Genomic DNA, 24,233 nt, shown 5'->3' with positions numbered 1-24,233 from the left:
GGTTTTGGGTTGTGTTGGTTTTCTGGTGATTTTGGGGTTTTTTGTATGTTGCTTTTCAGGTTTGTATTTTTGGGTTTTTCTGCAAATTTGATAAACCACAGCTGCCTATTTCCAGAAGGGCAGAGCTGAAGGCTCATTATTACAGCACCCAGAAGCTCTGACAGGTTCCCATACCTGCTACATGCTTCTCAAAAGTCATCGTGTTAACTGGGCCTGAAACCTAACAGTGAGTCAGGGTAGGTCTTGTGTATTTTAAAACCTAAATGGAAAGTAAAGTGGTTAATGTAATTAGCACCTGCTAATAGGATGAGCTTGTTTTCTCTAGTCTGTGATCATCCGCGGGCCTGCTGCTTCTGGAGCTTGGCCTGGCCCACCTCCCGCTGAACTGGGAGCACAGTCGAGCGGTGGCCTTCAGTAAAGATGAAATGCAGAGCAGTGCCTGGCCCTGCCAGGGGGGCATGTTGGTGTCCTGGCCGGGAACAGCAGGCGGCTGCCCGCGCTGGGCCCCGACACAGCGGCAATGCCTGAGGGCCGCTCGGCCGGAGCGCAAGGGCTCGCTGCTGACTCTGCGGGTCGGCCCTGAGCAAAGGCCGCCACCTGAGCCCTGACCTGGCCTGGCCGCTCCGCCGGCCCCGCCGCACTCCGTGTCCCATGAGGCAGCGCGGCCGCCGCCGCTATCACGTGTCCACCGGCAGCGCTGGGGGCGTTGCACAGACTCACGGAGCGGTTTGGGGCGGAAGGGACCCGAAGGTCCATCCCGTTCCCTCCCGGCCCTGAGCAGGGACACCTCCCAGCGGCGCGGGCTGCCCGAATCCCCGTCCAGCCTGGCCTTCAGCACTCCCGGCGATGGGGAAGCGTATCCGGGTCCTTCCCTGCGCACGCGCTGCCAACCCGCGTCTTAACGACCACAACAAGCGGCCCGGCGGGCGCCCGCCCCTGAGGCGCCGCGAGCCCCGCCCCCTGAAGGCGCTGATTGGCTGCGGTTCGTGAGAGCGGCCGTCCCATTGGCCCGCGGGAGGAGCTGTCACAGGGCGGTGCAGCGCGGGGGCTGCCGGGCGGCTCCTCCCAGTCCTGCTCCCGGCGGCTCCGGCTGCGCTCCCGGTCTGAGCGTCCCGCCGGGCCCCGCCGGCTCCGGCAGCTGTGGCGGGCGGGGCGGCGCGGGGGGAGAGGAACCGTGTCTCCCCCCGAGCGGGCCCGGCGGTGGCAGGTGAGGTGAGACCCACCTTCGCTCGGCGGGTTCCGGGCCCTCTGGAGCGCCGCTGCTGCGGGGACCCTGCGGCGGCGGCGCCGAGGGCGGCGGGGCAGGGGGCCGTGCTCGAAGCGCCCCGGGCCCGCTCCCGCAGGCGAGGCGCGCGTCCCGGGAGGAAGCGGGGCCGGGGCAGCGGCGGCGGGGCCCGCGGCCAGCCCGGGGTGCGAGGCCGCCCCGAGGCGCGGCGGGGACGAGGCAGCTGCTCGCCGTCCTTTGTTCGCGGGCGCTCCGCTCGGCTGCCGGGGTCCGGCCCCTGCTCCGCTGCGGTGATGGACGCCGCTGGCGGGAGCACGGCTGAGCTGCCGCCTCCAACTGCCTTTCCCAAGGCCGGAGCAGTCCCTGTTCTTACGCCTTTCTGGAGTTCTGCTCTAGCTCTGACACTGCGGAGGGCTCAGCTCGTCAGGAGGCATTGGGCGTCTGGTTGTCGTGTCGCTTGTGGAAACAAAAATAACAAAGGTAGTAGGTTGCGTCTGGAATGCTGATTGGAACTAGAGCCCTAAAATTACAACGTTGGTAATATAATTTGAGATTATCTTGCCTTACCTAGGTAATAACTTCGTGTTTCTTAACATCCATTTTACACAATTGAATTCAAATTCTCTTTAGTAGTTACGTTTAGATCTTGTCAGAACTATATTTGTTTGCTTTATAGGTGAAAAATCCTAAAGATGAACAGCAATGCACTACACGTGTCTTCAAAGCTGCCTTGGCTAGAAGTGGAATGTAGTTTCCTGACAGATCTTCTTACAAGGAAGTTGTAAATCCGTTCTAATGGCCAACAAGAAAGAGCCTCCTTTTTTTAATAAAGATAATATGGGACCATTTCACTACAAACTTCCTTTCTATGAAACTATGGAGCTCTTCATTGAAACGCTTACAGGAACCTGCTTTGAACTGCGAGTTTCCCCCTTTGAAACAGTTATTTCTGTGAAAGCTAAAATTCAAAGACTGGAAGGTACTATTCTCTCTTATTTCAGTGTAAACTTTATCACTTTAGAAGAAGTCCTGTTTTAAAAAACATAATTGCTAAAATCAAACCAGAAAACTTAAATGTCATGTTTAGCAATATATATAAAAACTAGGTGCTTAGGTTTAATTGAAGTTGAGTTTTTTTTCTGTTCTTTCTGTTTTCTATGATTACATGGTTTAGACTTCACTGCAATTAGTATGTTTGCTCTTCTGGTGGGATGGTTGGGGGTTTTTTATGTACAATTATTAAGGTTAATTGTAAAAAGTTTGTGGATTCTGTGACTCAGGTTGTTAACTAGCAGGGTTATAAATTTGAGCCATGCAATATATGTATATTGTAACTGAGCATACTTCAGATTTGCTGCTATGTTTGTTGCTGATTAGGTTAGTCAGTTTATGGTTTTTTTATGATACTGCAGTCACAAGAGCAACTGCAGTGCAGGCAAATCCCAAAGGCAGCTTTAAGTTACTTATTTGAATTTTGTTTAGGTGAGTGATCTTTTGCTGGTAGACATCTGGCTGAGCAATGCTTTGTCTTAGAGTGATAAACTTCACACATTTTGCAAAGTGAAAATCTCCTTTAAGTTATGAGGCCAGTCCTGATGCTTATGCAAGAAGAGTAAGTGTAGGTTAGTCCCTCTTACCTCTTTTCCTCTCTTGCATGAGAGAATGTGATTTGAAATATTTATGTATTTATAGTCTAAGTATTGCATCCTCTATCTTCTTTTTCACTTTGGAGGGGTTAAAGAACTGTACAGCTGTAGAAGCTGAGAGTATCAGCGTTGCTAATTTTAAGAAAAGGGATCCTCTCCTTCCCTAGCATAGCTGTATGTGTTTTTCATCCTTCTGTCTATGTGGAACCCATCCTTTGGGAGTAATATAATACTGTTGACTGGAATCTAAGATACTCTCCTCCTCTTATGGAAATCTGCTCTGGTGGATGGAAAAAAACCCAGACAGCTGGCACAAGTCTTAAAACACACAAGCATTGCAACAACAGAGGGGACTGTTTACTGGTAGGATGCACACAGCAGAAGCTCCGCTGTGCAGATGACCGGATCTCACGTCCGTGTAGGTACAGCAGTGCAGCTCTGGGGGTGGGCTTTGGTTTGCTGTGGACAAGGCTGTGATTAATCACAAGTCAGAGAATGTGTCAAGATGCTCCCGGAGGCTCGAGGTGAAACAAGAAAAGGAAAGGGATTTTCCTACCTATAACTGAATATAGGTGTAGGATCCATGGGTAGAGCACTGACTAGCAGTGAATTAAAAGGTAGGATAGGCAGTAGAGAACAGAAGAAGGCAGGCTATCTGGGCAGTTTCAGTGGTGCTTTAAGAGATCAGTGGGATGTGTAGGAAGAGGGATTGAATTCTTTGTAGTCCAAAATGTGAGACTGTGAATAGCCATACTCAGTTATACCTACAGCTTACAACAGTATCCTCGTTTCTTAATAGAAGAACTGCTCAGTAATGAAGTTATAATTGTGCTTATCTGGAATTTCCTTTGCATGTTGTTGTTCATAGGATGGTAGAGTAATTATGGCTTGGCTGCCTGCTGTATAGAATTAATAATAAGTAAATTTCATTAAACATAGAAGATGAGTTTACTGGTGCTTATCATTGAATTGTCAGCAGTCAGTTGAAATACTTTGATACTTCATAGCAGAGTTGAAATATTTGTACTGTTCTGATTAATGATTTGTAGGAGGCAGAGTGAAAACAAATTGATCAGTTATGTGTGGACAAAACAGATACACAATGACAAATTAATTTTATGTTGCATTTGGGGTTGCTATTGCATGTAAAATAATAATTAACATTTTTTCAGTGACAAACTTCCTATTATAGTGTACAAGTTTGAGCAGTAAATCACCCAGATGGAGCAAAAATTCTAAAGTAATTTTGTTGTGATTTAGCATGGGAAGGAGAAAGCTTACATCTGTTCCTGTTTCTGCTGCTGGTTTTCACTTTTTATTATTGTATTGTGTCAGTGTTCCAACAGTGGGATGTGAATCTCTCTTATTTAAGCTGCACTTCTGGTTGGAGAATGCTTCCTAGAGTGCTGGAAGGCTACATGAGGTCCCTAGTTATGCATATTTTCTGCATTTGGATGATGGGGGTGATAGTATATAAGCAAAAGAAAAAAAAAAAAAAAGAGACATTTTGAAAAAATGAGCTGAGACTTGAAAGCTCCAAGGAAAAAATCTAGAATTGTGTCAGAAGTTAACAAATTGTTGAAATATTACCAATGCCTCAAATTGTAAGAGGCTGATAAGAAAATCAAGTTGTCTTAAAACAAGACAACTTGATCTTTGTCAACAACTGGAAAATCAGTAGCTGTAGACTGCTTTCACCATAATAAAAAAGCATAATATGGATGGCATGTTTGGAATTTTGTCTACTTCAGATAGTGTTTGTCATTTTTGATGCCTGCTACTGATCTGATATGGAAAGGCTTTGTTTAGACAGCTGTACTAGACCTTGGTACCTTATCAGGAAAGAGCTCCATGTTTCCAGCTATGTGTTTTCAATGGTTTTAGCCAGAAAAGAATATACATAAAACTTATGGGTTCTAACGCATCTGAAATTTCAGTGCATGTCTTCTACTCATAAATTGAAGTTATAGCATATCTGATGTGATGTGTGATTGTGTTATAGCTTATCAGATCCAGGCATTTGTCCTCAAGTATGTCCTATGTGAAGTAAGCAGATTTGTTACAGTGTTGACTTTGGAGCCCCAAGGGTAAATCGCTTAGTCTTACTGACTGAGCCCTTTAAAAGGGTTCACCTGGGAAGAATAACTCTCTGTCTCTGCTGGTGGCATAAAAGCTGGAATACACACACAGTGCTGCAAGCAGTGCTACCTACTCCATTGGTTTTACTTGTTAATCAGTGTTGATGGACATGGACAGGATGGTGTCTGAATTTCAAGGTGCCTGAAAGACTGAGTTTTAACAGGGGTAGTTCTTGAAAAAATCAACATTTCATTGAAAGAGGAAGTAATGGGTTTTTAAACTAAGTTCTCTTTGCTTTCTGCATTGTACAAGTCCTTGTAGCTGCTGGGCTGGGCAGAGTTTAGTGTTCATTTGGAAACACCAATTATTACAGTATTTTGTAGACAGAGCATTCAGGTAGCCTATTTGTAGTAGTGGTTAATTAATCTGTTAACCATAGATAATACCTGTAAGCATGTTTGTTGGGAAAGATAGGATTGAGTCTCAAGGGAGAAGGTGGGCTTTGGATTTGGTAGTGGTAGTGGTGGTATTATTGTTAGCTTGCAGGAATTAATTTGAATTCTTTGGTATGGAGTGTTAGGGCATTCATTTATGTAGTTAGCTTTAAAATAAAAACCAACTTGGTCATGGCTTGTTAGGTGAGTACTTGCAACTGAATTTTATGAATTTTATGATCTATGTACGTTGAAACATTGACCTTGTTAGATGAAAATTTAGATGTTCTCTTTTTCTTGTATTATTGTAAAGGGGAAAAAGAGAACTAGCTTTCAGAGCACATCTTGATTTCAGTGTTCAGTAGGTGTTCCCTTGTGTTCAGCAGGGAACAACAGATGCAGCAGTAATTTTGTTGTGTATGTGTGTACTCCGTCATGTGAGTTGTTATTTTTCTTTTGTCTTTTTGCTGTCATTATTTTGCTGCCTGTGTACAGCAGCTTCACATTAAATAAAAGGAACTAGAAGAATGTCAAGCAGACTTCATATAGATGCTGTAATTTCTTTCAATATTCTGTGAATTCAGAGTATGTCATAATGACATTTGTTACTATTTGCATTAGAGAAAATAGCTGTGCTTCTGCCAGGACTGAAGTAAGTGGATTGCACAAGTGTCATGAATTTTTAATGGAAGCAATCCTGCTTTTTTCTGTTTCCTACTTTTTCCCTACATCTTCTGTTTGCTTTATGATTTACCTGTGTACTGTGCTGATAGAGAAGTTCATGAAGCATTTTTAAGCTTGTGCCTTGTCTGAGCTGGGGAAACATTTCTGTGAGTGCAAGACTGCTCATAGCGAATGACTGCCCAGAGCAGCACCTGGAAGCTGTAAAGTAAGGTCACCTTTGTCAGGAAATTTTGTTGGCCTGCATTCAGTTACTGGTGATTTGCTGTTTTTAGTCTCTTCTTAGTCCCTTTGACAAAGAGTAGGTCAGTACTGACTCTGTTTATGCTGCCATAGTTACTGTCATTCAAGTGAAAGCTGGGGGGTTTAACAGTTAGGGAAATGGTCCTGCCACTGTAAGTTGTGGGCTTTTGCACCTCTTACTAATGTAGCCAGTTTGTTGGGGAAATAAGATTGTCAGCCCAGCCTCCCTGTAAACAGAGGCTTCATCTGTTTCAACATTGAATGAAAGATAAGTGCGGTTTGAATTTTGACAGTGAAATATATGTGGCATTTTTAAACATAGGAACTTTATACCCACAACATAAAATCAAAGTTTTTTTCTGAAATCTACAGGGACTTTTATTTTTTTTATCCTGTGTCAGACTTGGCAATATCAGTTTCTGTGGTGAACCTACTTAGCATGCCAAAAAGAAGAGTAAGGGAGGGAAGCTTAAAGCCATATGTGATATGCTGATTCAGAGACAGGCTAGGGTAGCTGCTTCTCTCCTCTCCTTCCCCTGTTTTAGTAGGTCACATTGTCAGTGCACCTGCAGCCATTTCAATAGCTAGTCTGCAGACTCTTCTGTCCTCCTGTAGCATCAGCTGGCCATTTCATTTCCATTTGAGCATTCAGATGTAGCTTATTGCCTTGCTTACCTCTCAGTACTGATTTGGGGCAGGCCAGTGATACCATCATGTGCTACTTAGGGAGAGGATATAGTGGATGGGTATCTCACAGTTCTCGTAATTGTTGGCAGTTGTACATGATGATCTCATGTGCAAATGTCTCCTCAAGAAATTCTTACTCTAATCCAGAAAAGGGACAGCTGATGAATATTTTGCTGCCTCTGAAGCTATAAAGCACGTACTATTTCCTCAGTGTATAAATACAGAATTCCAAGAAGGCAGTATAAAAGGGAATAAGTAATAAAGATGTGTCTGTTTCCAATTACAGCAGAATATCCTCTTTTCATCTGTTCATTTAATCAAAAATACATTGTCATTGTTGAATGAGCAAAACCATGTTTCACTCCAGTACTGCCAGCTGCAAGCCAGCCTTTTTAACAAATACTCTCTCAGTTTATCAAAGTAATTGGAAATTGCTCCTTGGAGACTGCTGAAACCATAACAAATGCAGACAGTAATCAGATTGTTTGTAATCAGAAGAGTGCAAAACAACACAAAAAACTTTAATGGAGACTCACTGGCTATTGCCAGCTTGTTCTTTTGCTTACACTGCTGACTTGAAACATAACCAGTAACCAGCTACTAAATAGCTGACAGTGTAGTAGCAATTATGTTAGTTTGCTGTATGAACATATTCTTCTTACAAATGTCCTGTGGACTTCAGAGGGTATAAGAGTCCTGTTAAATGCAGTCAGTGGGAGTAAAGTTGTGTTGGTTGCTGAGAACAGGGAAGATCTGGATATGAGCTGTGGTGAGAAGAGGAAATTGTCATCTTCTGTAAAGCCTAAAGAAAAACAATGATAGTTCCTCCAAAATGCACTCCCCCTTCTGCACAGTGGTGTCTCCTGCTTGCCTGTTAATTGTGCTTGGACTTTGATCCCCTCTTCTTCTTTGCCATTGATATGTATTGGGAGCTTTGTACCCTTCCTCTGCCTAGCAAGGGACTACTTTTCTGATCCCTGCCGCAGCTCGCTGAGCATTCTCACAAGCCTTCAAAAGCTTAATATTTTTGGGAACTATCTGAAAGACTCTGATCTTTGTGTTCCCCTCCTGCCAGATAGATGTATTTAGGGAAGTCTTACTGTGTAGCACTGCCACTTTCCTTTTAGTATCTGAGAACTGTAATGAATAATAATATAGGATAAGATTATTTTAATGTAACCTTTAGGGAAATACATTTATAGATTTTGTTTCTTAGTAGAAGAAATAATGTTTAGAACTTCTTGAAAAAGTAATTCTTTGTCTTTATAGATATAAATTTTAATTAACATTTCTCATGAATGCACAGTGAAATCTTAATTACCTGGATTTCACTAGACAAATTGAACAACTTTCTTGTGATGCTGGGAGGAAGATATTTTTTTTCTTTTTTTTTTTTTGGTGATCTGAGATGTCCCATCCTTTTGCAACTGTGTTCATTTTTATTCTATCCAAAATTCAGAACGTGGTAGCATTCCAGTAAAAATGTGTGAAGTAAAAATGTCAGAATTGATACCAGTTTTTACTTATTATCTTTAATGTTTATTACATCTGTATCTAACTGAGTTGACTATGCAGGTAAAAATTGTGTAGAATTTGGATTCTATTTGTATAGAACACAGATTTTTGATAAGAACAAATATTCAGTATTCTTACTTTCTTTTAACAAAAATAGCCAAATCATCCCAGAACTTGAGTTGAAAGTGAATATTACTGGGTGTTAGTAATAACATTCTGATGGCTTGAAAAATCACCCAGAACGAACCAAACACAAAAGTGTTTGTAGAATGAAGTTTAATTAACTGCTATGGTACTAAACTGTGCATGTCAACTTTGAGGTCCCAAACCAAGCAGGGATAAGAACAGATTTGCACTTCTCGCCACTGTAACAGAGCTGGCACCAGTCAACTTAATGTGATTATGTCTGTACTGTGAGTAATACACAATACCAGTCTGTGGTTAAATTATTCAGCAGTTCTGTAGGTAGAGTTTTATCCTGTTTTTCCCATCAGTAGACATAAAGTTCTGAAGTTCAGATAACAGGAAAAAACTTCCCTTATCTGATGACTGGAAAAAGCAAGTATTCAGTAAACCTGATGCAATTCGACACTTCTACACACTGTGCTAAGCCAAAAGGTTGAGCTTTGTGTGTGAGCTAGAGCCTTCTGAATATTGTTGGTTTTAATAACTATATGGAGGTTGGATGTCATGGCTGAAGACTGCTCAAGTGCCTGTCCTTGTCCTGCTTCTGCTCTTTCTCTTGTGATCCAGTTTCAGTCAATCAGCCCTACACTCTTCAAAAATCAAAACTCCCCAGAAGTCTTCTTGCCAAGCCTTAAATCATTTGTTTGTTTCTTTTGTTTAGGTATTCCTGTCTCTCAGCAGCACTTAATTTGGAATAATATGGAACTGAAGGATGACTATTGTTTGGACGATTATAAGTAAGTATAGAATAAAATTATGTTTCTAATTAATGTTTCTAAATAATTTTTAGCATGAACAACAGAAAATGCTATAAAAAATTATTTGTTGTTATTTACAGCATTTCAGAAGGCTGCACTCTGAAATTGGTTCTGGCTATGCGAGGTGGACCTGTTAACACCAGAAGAGGTAGGTGTTAAGGAAGTTAAAGATAGTAGTTTTCATGCAATGTCTTATAACTGTAAAGAGCTTCTCTTAGGTAAGCATTTTGGACAATGAGACTTCAGTTCCAAATTAGTTGGAAAAATACTTAAACAGAATGGGTTTTTTTAAACAAGATGGGATTTTTTTTCCCGTCTTCTCTTAGAATATCAAGGGCAATTTGTTTACTCTTAAATTAAGTATATTTGTATGTACAGAATTGTCAAGTCATAAAATCAGCAACTCTTCACTTGAAGAAAAAATTCTCCTGGAATGTCATTATACAAATAATTTTAAAAATATGGTCAATAAGAATCAGGCAGTGCTACAGTCAGACGATAAACTTGGTTACATGGATCATCTGTATAGGAGTGAAAATAAAGAAATCCCTTAATAATTTTCTTGGGAAAAATTGGGAAAAAAAACCTCAGCCTATCTTCTAGGTTGGGAATTCCTGTTATAAACTGAGCTGAGCTCTCAGAGGTGATCAAAAGAACAATAATAATATTTTGGGTTTATTTTGGGTTTTTTTATCTTTTTAGTTCCTGTGAAAGATCCTATCAGGGAAATGGCTGAATACATGGACCCTGCTAGAGACAAGATGTGGGAGAAGGGGCCGTCCAACAAACAAGTTACCTTCTTAGTGTATCGCGAAGGAGATCGCTTGAATTTCTTCCGTGTGGTTGACCGGGGTGATGGCACTTTAACACCACTGTCTGAATCTTTGAGGTAAAGTTGGTTTCAATCTTTGTATTATTCTTCAAAAGTGGGTTGCTGTGTAATTTTCAGCTGCATTTGTTGGTTTTATCAGAAGAGTATCTGGCATAGTGAAAGAATTATTCCCTAAGGGCTCTTAAATTGTTGTAACTGTCTAACAGCACAGTAGTGCTTTGTGGTCAGTGGTTGTGCTGATGGTTCTCTTATCACTGTGTGCATTAATATAGTGAGATAAAAATGACTTCATCCTTCAGGCAATTCTCAACATTCCAGCCCTTTCTGAAAAGGAGCATGCTGCAGGAGAGTCAAATCAATATTTTATTGGATATTAGAAACTTCCGTTAAGCACTTTCTCTAACATCTTAATGCATTTGTTTAGTTTTGTAAACATTTCCCTATTTGCATAATAATTTTTTTTTTCCTGTGGGTGTGACTTGACTAAATGATTAGTCAGGAAAATAGTAATTGCCAATACTGCCAGATTTTGGATGTAATTAAGCCTCAGGTTAGCCTCTGTTGAGGTACCAAGCTTGTGTCACTTGCTGTCAGAATCCAGTGATCTTATCATCAGAAGGACAGGTGTATCACTTTACCTACTACATTGTAATTGTAATAAACAGTTTGGTAGTCTTTTTCCTCAAACTATCAAAATGGATACCTATTAAAAACTATTGTATTCTATCTTTATACTGCAGCTTTTGAGTAGGTAGTTTTATCCTCTCAAGAACTTAATATTTGTACAGCTGTGAGGAAAGGAGTCCCTTTTCTGGGAACTAGCTGTGTTTTCTCCAAGGCTTAAGCTCAAGCTGCTTTAAGTGACTATTCTTGTTTCTGTTTGCAAAGGGAAGGCAAGAGCTTTGTGCTGGGTTTTTACTGTTTGTATTCAGAGTGATACTACTCTTAAAAATTTTTATCAGACATCCATACTTAAAAAACACTGACGGAAAGAAATACCAAAGCTGAATTCCCACATTGTTATACAGAGTAGAAAGACCTAGTGTTTAATATACAAGGAAAAGATAGAAATCTTTTAGATCTGTGATTTTGTCTTTCAGCCCCTGTACTCTCTCAGTAAATAGCCACATATGGTATGATTTGAAATAGGTTTAAAAAACCATAATTGGTAAAGAACTGAGAACCTGCCTGCTGAACTGGGCCAGATACTCTTCTGGAAAGATGAGCAGACTGGTGTTGTTCTTGTTCTTGCTGTTACCACTTTGTTCCTATTTAACCTCTGGCTCCAGTGAACAATGAAGCCCATTCACAAAGCTGGGACTGTGGATGCTATACTGTGAGTTAGTGCAAGGAGTTGTCATAAGGAGCTTGAAATTTCCTTTTTCAGTAGAATGGACTCTCTGATATCTGCCTACATACATGTTCAAATTTTAGTGTGTGTGTTGATTTTTTTTTTCCCTTTAAAACTAGTATTGACAGTGGTCTGAAAATTTTTGCCCTTTTCCATGGGGTAATCCTAATGTACAGATTTACTAGTAATTTTACTACTGAGATTAGCTAAACATTGCAAATGGGAGGAATAAACCACACTCATTTGGCTCTTGCAAGGTACCTGGGTAAGCCTTTCAAAGCACAGCTGTACGTAGGAAAGTCAAATACATTGGGCTTAAGAAATGTGCTGGTGCTGGTCAAGTGAACCAGTCGGGTTGGAAGCCACCTGAGTTGAGAACATGCAGCTTGAGTTGTTTCTGTTTTTCTGTGCTTTCTATGGGAATTCACTTACTAGCTTTTCTAGTAAAGCAGATAGGAATTTGGAGGGGAAGGAAATCATAATTCTTGAGTTTGTTACCATGGCTGGGAGAGACTGGGAAATTGAAAAAGTAGCAAAGGGAGGAGAGAATGGAAGCAAATCAGACCTTTTTGTTTGATCTTTACAGAGTAAAGCTGTGGGTCACTGAATACTACTGAAAACTACTAGTTTTCCATACTGACAGGTGTGTTCATATGTGTGGGTGTATTGGTGACTAAGCATTTTGAAGCGCATGTTTATCATCCTTTTTCATATTGCTGATACCTGGAGCAGAATTTGACTGAAATTTAGAAATGAGACGTTGGTTTTGGTCTTGGTTTTTATAGTTCTCCAGATAATTTTGTTTTATCTGTGCTCAAGTTACTGGTTAAAACTTAACAAAAGTGTAAATGCATACAGTGATCATTTTCTCTGGGTTAGAAGAGCATTGAAGCTGTGGTGGAGGACTGGCAGACACTGGTGCCAAAAGGGTTTCAGCAAACTAATGATTTTTGAGACGTGCATTTTACAAGGAAGAGCTCAGGAATATTGATACCTATAGACAAAGTAAATATAAAATTTACTCATTGTAAAATGGGCTGAAAATATCATTGATATCAAAACTTCTATAATCTTACAATCACATTAAAGCAAACAAAAAATCCTTTTGTCGCTCTTTTTTTTTTTTGGTGTGTGTTTTTGGCCCCTATTTGTCAGAAAATGGAACAAAAAGATAGCAATTATTTTTGCATTAAAAAAAAAAAATCAAAAACCAACCAAACATGACACATACTGTTTTGCGTTCTGTCCTTACCTAGCAGGAAGGGACGTTCAACAAATTCTTTTGACTTGGTGATGTAAACTTTGTAAAGATAAAATTTTGAAATTATGTTTTTAGCGTCGGCTTTTTACCAGGAGAAATATGTATATGTAATATATATGCTGACTGTTCCCATATGGAATTGCTTAAGTTTTGGTAAGAAAGGTCTGGTCTATTTCGCTGACTCTTGGTTTGAATTTGCTGCTTTCTTGCTCTTCACACTGTCACCCAGCCGTGCTGCCTTTGGAATTTTGTTACATTTTAGGAACTGGATTTGGAGAGTCAGTGCAAAAAATGCTGGCTCTAAAGGCAGCAGAGTATTTCTAAGAATCAGGTAAGATGCCAGCTCTAATTAGTGATATTTTCTTTTTGGTACTGACTTCCACATGACTTTTAGTTCTTCCTTGGTCTCTTTTGGAGAGTAGAAACTTAAGCTAATTCTACTAAGACATTTGTATGAATACAGGGGAATTAGGGGAATTGCCTGATTGTCATGATTTCTAGATGCTGACAATGTAATGGAAGAACTAAAATACTCTTTAAAATGTACTACCTACAGTGTTGAAAATGCATCAGTTTGTAATGAATTGGACAGTCCTAATGGTTCTTTCATTTCACTGTCAAATGTTGAATGTGTTACTGATCAATGCTTCATTGCTTCATAGGAGAAACAAGTTAGATGCTGATTTTTAAAACCTTGAGGTTTAGCCTTCTGTTAGAATGCAGAATGGAAGAAGGAAATGTCATGCTATAAACTTCCAGTGATTACTGACTGAAAATATTTTGGCTTGGGACTAGCAATTCTAATCTATTTATTTTTTTTCCAAATGTGAGACTCTTTGGAATCTTTGGAAACCTAAACTGATCTTTTTTTTCTTTTTTTTTTTTTTTCTTTTCTTTTTTGTTTTTTTATTTTGAAAAGGAGAAATAGAATATCACATCCACATGGGTGACCCCTCCATTTCCATTTATGGTGAGAACACCCCTCAGGATGGATAGAAATTTGGACTTTTCCTTCCATGCCAGTGTCTGGTTAATTGGAAAACTGATCAGCTTGTTGTCTGAGTCACACACTTAACAGCTTTGGCCATATCTTCAGGAGACATTTGTGGAACTGGATATCCCCTCTGTGGGGAAAATATATAGTGAGTGTGAACCAACTGTATATGCTATAACAACTTCCCAGAAGCGTGGCTATGTACAGATTTCAGCGACCTCACTTTGCCCTAATAAGGGATGCTTATGTGGATAAATGGATTTGAAATATCTTGGCATACAGTTTTACATAATGTTTTGTCAACAGATCAACTACGGATATGACTTCCTAGTTGTGAGAATACTCTACATTGAAAATGTAATTAAATTACTTCATTAGAGGGTGAATACAAAATTTCTTTTATTTTCAGTGGTGGTTCAGTTTATAATTTATATGCTGATGATGAAGACGAGACAGAGGCATCACCTTCTGGCCAACAGATTATTGAGAATTCAATTACTATGAACAAAATGAAACTGCTCAAGGCAAAGATGGAGAACATGAATCTGAGTAAAAAGGTGAAATTTTTTTTCAATTTTTCTATCATAAAATAGCATGGGCTTTCCTTTTGCTGCCTTTTCTAAAAAGTAGATCAGATACTCTGCCATATTGAGAAGTCAAGTTGTCATGGGTAGATGATTTCTCAGCTATTGTTTATGTAAATACTGCTGTGTAAACATTCTGCTGAGGGGCATTGGCATTCCTTGGACCTACCTGTCTTCATTCAAAGAATTACTAGTCCTGGATTTATTTGCAATGGTAGATTTTTTTGGGTAGGTTGGTGGGTTCTGTGGTTTTTTTGTTTGTGTTTTTTTCTTCCAATACTTTAAGTGGCATTGTTTTGCAGTACTGCTCTGATAAAAGTCAATGTTTCTCTTAAAAAAAAATTTCATTAGATATACTTAACTGAAAAGCCTATAAAATGAAATAGGGGAATGATATTATCTTGAAAATAAAACATTAAACTGGTGCTCACATGTGACTAGGTTACCTGGATGTAAAATGAAGAGATTCTACTTCCTTACATTTTTTGTTCTGTTTGAGACCTGAAGCTCCTCTGGATAGCTTTGATGGCATTCTGGCTTCCTTTTTCTGTTTCTCTGATATATCACCTATTTATTGAAAACATTTCCTAATTATAATATTTTATTTTATTACTCAGATGTTGGGGTGAAGTCTTGATGGCTAGTAACATATGAGGGAGTAGGAAGAACGATCTGGCCTTACACTTTCTGAATTCCTCAAAATATATTTTTAGTCAAGTCTTTTGAGTGCAACTGGAATTCAAATACTAATTGTTGTTGGATCTGTGATTTTTGATTTTGCTTGGGCTTTTTTTTTTTAATAGCCTAAGAAAACTGTCAAGGTGAAGCCTCGCCCTCCGATGACTCCTCGGCCATCGAGTGGCTCAGTGGCTGCTGCCCGTCACCGCTTTCTCAGAGTGCTGCCCCACATCGGACAGTCGTGCCTACCTCCTCCTGGGAGTTTGCATCAGTCAGAATCTCCCCAAAATGCACTTTCAGCACTGGCTACTTTGGCCACTGCTGGTAGAACAATGCCAGCCACAGCTAATCACTTCCTTAAGGAAGATGACACTTGGCAGAGCAGTTCTTGGTCTCAGCCAGTCAATAGCATCAGGTTACCACCGAAAATATCTCGTGTTGAACTAGAAAATGCAAAGCTATCTACAAATAGTATTCTGACTCCTGTTTCATCCCTGCCTGCAAATTCAGAAAAAGCACCTGAAAATACGACCTCAGCGAGTGAGGAGGATGCTGTTTTGTTTCCAAATCTAACAAACGTGGAACTGTATGGAAGAGAAGAAGAACATCTACCTGAAGCAGATGCTTACGCTTTTTTAACAGAAGGAAGCGCTGCTGAACAGTGTAGTGAGATATATGACATAGGAAAGGTGAACCCAGAGCTTGAACTGCCTGACGGAGACAAAGATTCTAAGGTTGTAGAGCAGCATAGAAAACCTATTGGCAAAGTGCTGAGCACTGCAGCAATGGAGACTGGTCTTCTCAGTACTCATGAATTAAGTCCTCAGAAGAATCTGCTTTTGTCTCCCCTCCGCTATTCAGCACAAGTGGCACATCACAGTACTCTGAAACCACAAGCACAGCCCAGGTGCTTTGAGGCTGGTAACTTGAGATCTGCGGCCTCCCCTAATGTGCTCCGGTCGTTGGAAGTACGTAGTATAGCAGACTCCTCTTTTCCTAGGACCACTAGATTTTGTAGTGTGAAAGTAGAGTCACTTGGCAAAAGACCTGATGTAATTTCTAAAGCAGAGCCTAGGGACATCACAGATGTGGCTAGCAAGGCATCCAAAGAGCCTGCAAGTTCTGTAAGTAACTTAGGCTTTCTGGCTTCGCTGGCCCGAAGCACAAACAGGGAAAGTTTACAGAGTTCCTGTGGGACTGACAGGTTTCGGACTTCTGGTATTGCACTACCTACAAGCCTGCAGCATTTTCAGGAAGAAAGCTTTAGGAAAACTGCTCCTCCAAATGAAGCTGCTGAATATATTCTAGTGAGTATTCACATATCCAAAGAAATCAAAGTTTTCCGGGTTTTGTGATACTGATGTTACAAAACTATTGTGTGTGTGTGTTTGTGTCTTGTCAGGAGAGGCAGATGGACTGTGGGAGGTATATTTAAATCCCTGATTGTCTTAAACTGTTTTCTGAATGGCTGATGGTATCTAAACAGCCTGTTTATCTAAGCAGGTCCTAGAAGTAATTTTTCATTAAGATTAAAGTGGTGGTTCAGTTCACAACTGAAATGATGAGTTACAGTAGTGATAGAGTTATGAGTGTGTGTGTGTTAGAAGCATCATCTGGCTTCTGCTGCTCACTAATTGCCATTTATTCCAAAGTGAGCCCAGTGACTGGCACCACGTGTGCCAAGCTTCTGCTCTCTAATGCACTTTGTTGTCGGTGTATTTTGAAGTGTGGGGAGATTTATTAAATAGCCGTTGAGGGTAAGGCTTTATGTTACAGAATTGAAACTATGTTTGCAGAAGTTGTCTTGGACTCTTTGTGGGTAGATTGATAAAACATTGATATCAAATAAGCTGATACCAGACTACCTACTTTGCCATTTAATTTTCATCTGCTAGTAATTTCCTTGTGGACATTTTTTTTTTTTTTTAGTCTGCGCATGGGCTTGGAATGAATGGAAGTATGGCAGCTGTAGGGAAAAGAGTAGGTAAGTAACATATAATAATTAAAGATGAGTCTTTAATCTTTCCTGATACATCACGCATAGAGAGGACAAAAATAATTTATCTTTGTAAGGCATTTGGCTTCTAGAGTTCTTGCTGTATTATGCTTCTATAGCTTGGTTAGTCTTTTAATATTTTAAGCAATTTTTAAATAAGCAGATGGGATCCAGATCTTAGATGGACCATAACTGCAGCTCTTCCTTAGCTTTTTTAGTACTTAGTGAATCCTGCACATCATCTGTAGGTCTAAATGGGAGCTTCTGTGCTGAAGTTTTCAAATTATCAGTTCTCTGAATACTTCGGAGTCTATTAAAATCAGAGCCAAATTTATCAGTAGCATTGTCAAAAAAAGTGGGGAGGAAGCAATAAGGGTATGGATGCTGCAGAACATTCATATAGTGCAGATATTTTACTGGTTTTTGTGCTTGTCATTCTTTCCACCCTAGCCTTGGTGACTGTGGAGTTCTTAATGTTTGACATCTACTGAAAAAGAAAGTGTTATGCATAGATTAACTGCTTATGTGATTAATTCTATTGGGAGGAAAGGAATTGTCTAAATTAATGCTTTTAAAGCTCTTAAGACAATGAGCTAAGATTTTTCAACACATTTAATATTTCTTGTATGTATCTTTGACTTAAAGTGAGCATTTTTTCTTTTCTTTCTGTATGACCTTAGGAAGAGGTAGGTATGTATTGCAGATCCAGGTGTAGAAAATTAGCTAGACAGTAGATGTTCAAATAGCAGCTACAACAGAAAAAATTGTGTAATTGTAATGTTGGAGCAAAAGCTGCTAAAAGAGTGGGTTGTGCCGTTGTTTCACAGCTGTGGGTGCAGCTTGGCCTTGGCAGTCAGTCAGTGAACAGGTCTGTCCTTTGCTGCTCCAGAGGTGCTACCCTGAGAGCCTTGTCTGCATATGGGGAAGCCTGCTAACACCTGAGTCACTTTGGATAGGACTGTGAAGAAGACACTCCTCTGGTGAATCTCTTGTTGAACAAAAGTGTATTTTCCGAAAGATGCCAGATATGAGTTAGTGGGGTCATATCATGCAGGCTCTTGAGAGAGATGTGGTAATGATCTGTCATAACTGGCCAAAGAACAGATCGCTTTTCACTGTAGTTGCTGTAGGGATGTAAATGGGAAGACAGGTGTATTGTTTTTCCTGTTCAAGTAGGTCCACAGGGCAACTGTCCTCAAGCTCTGTCTCTTTCACAAACTGGGCTAACTGATGCTTCTGAAATTGTGTGCTTTTAGATGAAGAAATTGTTAGCCTGGAAATGTTGCCTGGAAATTTCAATGCTGAATAGGAATGGGGTGGGAATGGTTGGTAGTGATGGCTGTCATGTGTAGTGACTGCCTGGTGCTACTATTGAGTGTAGTCTGCTGCATTTCAACTAAGAAATTACTGTTGGGATTAAAGGTGTGCTGGACAAAAAATACTTGAAAATTCATTAAGATAACTTTTTGGGAACATCCTGCCAATATAGCAGTAGAAACAGTGAAAGAATTTTTGAGAGGATGCATTGCTCACTTGACTGATCCAGATCCAGATGTGGGAAATATACTTAAGCAAGTGGTGGAGAAAGAAATAACTTCCACAGAGGGCAAGGAGGACAAGAAGAAAGGAGAAGCCTTTTCTTTACACGATCTCCAGTTAATAAAGCAACAGCCAAGAATTATATGGCAAAAAGTAAAAATAAAGTAAATTTTTAAGTGTAGAAATTTTACAAGCATCTGCAAAGTGCCTGATGTAACCATATAGCTGTAGAGGCCTGTAGTCTAATTCTGTACCTTTCTTGCAATTATGGAGTACCAGCAAGATTTAAAAATGTTGCAGTACTTATTTGGCAAACTAGTATACTGAATATATTGGATTCTAGGCACTGGAGTGCCCAGTTGATTCTTTGTAAAGCCATTGTGCACAGTGCTTTCCCAGTGACACTCTGTGCTCGTTTCACACCTGGGAAGACCTTTAAGAGATGTGTTTCTTGATTTGTTCTGTAACTTCTTGCTTACGTGAACTTCTAATGGGTGTTCAAAGTAACAGTTCTGCACATTGTGATGCCTCTTCCAGAGGTGTTCATAGGCTTGAAGTGTGTTTCCTGTTTTGGCTTTCAAGGTTTATTTTTCCCCTCTCCTTTTAGGCTTTGGGGTTCCCACCTCTGAAGTGTCTTAAGAAATGCTAAATAAATCTGCATTTCAAAAGGTAACATTTAACTAGTTTGTGAATAAGTTAAAATGTCTTTGCTGTCTTTCTATTTCTGAAAGCAGGTGAAGCAACCCATCTTCCACCTGTGAATGGCCTAATTCAAGCAAAAAAGAAAATTTCAAAGCACTGCTTTCTTTGTGGCAAGAAAACTGGATTGGCAACCAGCTATGAGTGCAGGTGGGTGGAGTATATAACCAGTTGTTACTTAAAATTGATAGCTGAGTTAACCAAAAAGTATTCTTTGTTGCATGATATTCCTTAAGCATAGCAAATTGAAAGGCAGCCTTCAAAAAAGCTGCCAAAATTCTCAGTTCAGTAAAACTGCAGGAATTAGAACTCAGGATTGTTGCCCCTCTTCTGTTCTTGAGATGTATGTTCTTCCAGGAAGAACATTCAAGAAATAGAAGGCAACAGAATGGAAGATACCAGGAAATTAACAAGATAACAAAAAACAGTGACACTTTATACTGGTGGGAGAAGAACTTGTTACAGATACACATTCTGCAAAGTTTCTCATCAATAATGATACCTTTAACAACTTGAGGAAAAAGCAGATTTGGTGTAGTTTCTCAGAAATGTCCCTCTGATTTCTCCCTATTGCAGCACATCTTCACAGTTTGTGAATTTATACAAATTTGTATTCAATTGAGCATTTAGAGCATCTCAAACACAGAACACCAGAATGCTGGTCCCCCAAATCATTACTTCTAGACCAAAAATCCCCAGATGAACAAAACTAACCTCCAGACAGACGAAAAACCCCAACAACGACAACAAAACCCACAGGAAAAAAACCAGCTCCCTCTGTTAGTCTTAGTTTTCCCCAAGAGTATTTTTCCCCTACAAGATTTTTTTTTCTTAGTATTGTTTCCTATGGGCTAGTCAGTGTTGGGAACTGCTGCACTGTGAGGGCTGCATTTGGAGCTGATCTTGGTTCATGCTAACAGTAGCAAAATGAAAAAGAACTTCTGCCACTGGGGAATCCTATAGAGAATTTCAGGGTGAGGAATTGTCTCCTTACTGACTCTTCAGTCTCTGATTTTGAAACAGTTTTGGACACTGCTCACTTTCCTGATGAGCAAATAGCTGCAAGCTCTTCTAAAAGTAATTAAGCAGCTTACTTAAGGTTAAAAATTAAGGAGGTAATGGCTTATTTCCACGAATAGCATTTGTTTTGATGTCAAGAGGAGCAACCATAGGACCTTTTACTAGAAAGCAGGGTAAACCAAATAGAGAATACAGTCATATGAGAAAAGTTGTGACTATGGGACCAAGAACCAAAGAAAAGCAAATTTACTTCCAGGCACACAAAGCCTCAGCTGCAGAGTTCATTATGAACCCAGATAGATAAATAAATAGAGGATTATAGTGTAACAGTGAGTTTGATGGGTAACGCTTAATCCATTTCAACAGAATTCTGATTTTGAGTGGTGTCAGTGCTTTACTGTCAAGAAGCATCTCTATCAAATAATCAGGCAACAGGACACATGTATGGGTCTCCAGATAAAGCACTTTTTCAGATCATTTACAACATCCAAAGTATGCTTCTTTCCTGGTAAGACTCTTAGCTGCAGAACTGTCAAGTTTGAAGCAAAAATCCTGATCCTAACTCATCAAAGTTGCAGCTGATACTGGGTAGATGAACCCTATTGAAGACGTCCAGGAAGTTATGTTCCCTGTAGTTTGTCTGATGTCTTAACAGCTGACTAAATCTGTATTTATTAATCTTAAATGCTAATTTGAGTTTATGCCAGGCAGAATTGAGCTGAAAATAACTGTTTTGATTGTCTGAGTGATGCTGTGGTTTTGAATTGAAATGCATTATATGGATTTCACCTGAGGGAATTATTGTCCATGGTTTTGTCTTCTGAATTCTACCAAGTAATATTGTGTGAGGTCCTTAAAAAAGAAAGAAAGTAAAACAAAGCTCATCATTCTTAATTTATAAGTGTATTTGACTCCTTACTAGCTGATTCCTGGAGTACTGATCTTGCTTAGCTTCCCAGCTGAAGAGACCGTTGGGTCAAAACTAGAACATTGTGTGAAAAATGTCATTCTGTGTACCTCACCAGTTAATGTTATCAGTCAAGGATGGTAACAATTCAAACAGTTCTGTCATCTAAGACATGATTAAGCAAAATGGCTCCCAACACGTCAGAGCATTAAAAGCTTGTAACTTGTAATATTCTTGATTCTTCAGATGTGGAAACAACTTCTGTGCAACACACCGCTATGCAGAGACTCACACTTGCACCTACGACTACAAGAGTGCAGGACGGAGGTATTTACAGGAGACCAACCCCATCATTAGTGCACCAAAGCTCCCCAAAATTTGACATGGTTGTGCTGCATGTGGCCACTCTGCTGTTGAAGAATTGTATTGAATTGAGAGAAGCACTTGCTTAAACTGCATAATTTTGCCATGCTCCGTATTTAAAGATTTGCCAAGTAACAAAAGCACATGAGGATGCATCGAAGAATAATGTGAACACTACTGCAGTTAAAACTTTTCTTCTTGAGTGAATGAAAGGTTAAAAATTAGTTTCTGAAAACTTACACTATGATTTAACTGTTACTGCACGTGTTGTGTTTTATATTTGGAAAAGCTATTTCACTAGACAAGTCTTTAAAGATGCACTTTACTAACTTTACTGTATAACCAGAGTTGAGGGGGTGTTGTAATGAGGGTGTCACGTAATGTCTTCTGTACTCTTGTTTTTGTCCATTGTGTGGTATCTTCTAAGTTATTTCACTAGAAAGATCCTCCTCCCTCCCCTTCCTTCAAACAGCCTGTTTTGAGATTTTAAGGGGATAGTGTGTTCCACCCCTCTGTTTCATTCTGATTGGTATTCGTACATTGTGTGTCCATTCTGGAAATTACATATCATCTTAATCACATTTTCTTAAAATAATGCTGTTTATATGACAAGTTTGTTTTTAAATAGAAGGTTCCCTGTTTGTTGCCATTAAATATAAGAAACGACTTATTTTAACTTTTTTTGTAATCCTAGATTTTTTTAAGACTTCACAACTTGCTTTGTTAAGATGTTGAATGCTGTTACTGGAAGAAATTCTAATAAATATTAAATTTTATTCATGTTTGTGCTGTCATAAATGCACAAAATAACTTCCCTCTTACAGTGTGTTCCTAAATTAAAAGCTGGGCTCTGTTGGGAGGGTATATTTTTTTTTTCTTTTCTTTTTTTTTCTTTTTTTTTCTTTTTTTTTCTTTTTTTTTCTTTTTTTTTCTTTTTTTTTTTTTTTTGCACAAGCACTGGCTCATATCTGTTCCTACTGAAGGTGGTGGGAGGAATTCCCACCAGCTTCAATAGGAATAATGTGACCCACACTGTGTGCTTTAAATAAACCTCCTGAAGTCTTACAGGTGTACTAGCAAAGGCAAAAGGGGTGCCCAACAAATGGACTGTATTAACCTTTCTTCCCTCCAGCTGATCCAGTATAACAGCAGCTCAATAAATGCATGAGACACTTGTAATGACTATGTAGCCTCTGCAGAAACTGCTTTTGGAGGAATTTACCTACTGAAATACTTTCTTCTTTCATTCCCTTAATACTTGTGAAATATTTTTATAAGCATAAGTTGCATTAAGTGTTCCAGTATAAAGAGATTAATAAAATTCCTAGGACAAACCACCAAAACAAAAGAAATCCCCCTACGTTGTATCTAGGTAACCAGATGTCATGGTCCCTGTCTTGTCAAAGTCCTCAGCTACTTAGTTGGTTATGGTATTAAAATGATCTGTGGTGCATTCCAGTCAAAGGGTAGCAGCTTTATGAGAATGATAGTCAAAAGGTGGACAAAAAAAGAAGATCACTGAAAGAGGGAGATATAACTTGAAGAATCTCATCCTTGGAGGAAATCCATTTTGTGTACTTTATTTCAAACTTCTTAAACCTGAAACTTTCAGAATGATGAGCTTGGAAAAAAATGTTCACAATCATTCTTCTAGGTATTAATAAGATAAAAATGTCATTCTGTGTGTGTGACTTTCTGTGCTTGTTTTTACTGGAGGAAGTTCCCCTGATCCGACGATCGTGTTGTTACTGAGCCACGCTATGTACCATGAACTGCCTGGAGTTTTTTCATCTCCAGCATGGGACAGTGTTTGATGCCAAAGGAAGAGAATAAGAAACGTGACAAATGCACAAGTGTTTTCACAACAATGACACACAGCTCAGCAAGAGTCTAAAGAAGGAGGTACTGCACTTTTTGTAGGTACAAGCAGGGATTTGGTAAGAAGTGGAATTAAAATACTCTGGTCTGTGATCACTTAATCTGATTTTGCATAAGTATAATTGTCAGGAAATTGTTTTGCAGTATATTGGAATAGCCATACTAAATTTTAGTACAACTACATAACAAATATGTGATAGGAAGTCTCTGAGTCACATCTCGGTTTTGACTCTTTCTGCATATGTATAATGAAGTGTACAACAATGCTTTTTAAGAATATGCAGTGCACTAATAATCTAATTTCCCTGTATAGCTTCTCATAATTTTTAATATGCCTCATTTTAATTATACTTAATACAGGTACTTCTTGTTCAGAACTCCACTGGTTTTGTTCCTACAGTGTTACAGGCATGAATTTCCAACCAGTAGTACAACCACAAGAGAACTTCAAATTGAAATTAACTGTTTCAGTCCTTAATTCAGATGCTATTGGCTTTTACCAAGTCCTGTGTTAGTTTCTGCTATGGATTAATTCCTGTTTACTGTGTAAACTTACCTAAATGGTTTGGGGTTTAAGTTAGTGTACCATGTTGCTGTGCATCTGCTGAATATGAATATTTAGCTTTTCTGTGTCCATGTAATTAGATTACTGATGTAATAATACATCTCATAGATAT

General features: G+C 39.5%; 1 protein-coding gene across 5 annotated transcripts; it reads left to right on the top strand.

The window, feature by feature from the left end:
- Positions 1–1,074: 1,074 nt before the first annotated feature.
- On the top strand, positions 1,075–22,420 carry ZFAND4 (zinc finger AN1-type containing 4). 5 transcript variants are annotated; one of them, XM_084210636.1, is made up of 10 exons: positions 1,075–1,207; positions 1,902–2,204; positions 9,358–9,433; positions 9,535–9,602; positions 10,157–10,343; positions 14,302–14,449; positions 15,280–16,461; positions 17,084–17,138; positions 19,424–19,538; positions 21,562–22,420. In XM_084210636.1, exons 2-10 carry the CDS (start codon positions 2,021–2,023, stop codon positions 21,695–21,697), a joined length of 2,151 nt encoding a protein of 716 aa, XP_084066762.1. In that variant the 5' UTR covers positions 1,075–1,207; positions 1,902–2,020; the 3' UTR covers positions 21,698–22,420. The 5 variants fall into 5 exon arrangements, 3 of the variants coding, with proteins under 3 accessions (XP_084066762.1, XP_084066760.1, XP_084066761.1); XM_084210634.1 differs by having other exon boundaries at positions 19,421–19,538; XM_084210635.1 differs by having other exon boundaries at positions 1,080–1,212; positions 19,421–19,538.
- Positions 22,421–24,233: the final 1,813 nt, after the last annotated feature.

This window comes from Fringilla coelebs (assembly GCF_963513975.1).
Source record: "Fringilla coelebs genome assembly, chromosome: 8".
Classification (NCBI taxonomy): Eukaryota; Metazoa; Chordata; class Aves; order Passeriformes; family Fringillidae; genus Fringilla; species Fringilla coelebs.
The sequence above is the reverse complement of the archived record's forward strand: the minus strand, read 5'-3'. Positions and strand labels throughout refer to the sequence as shown.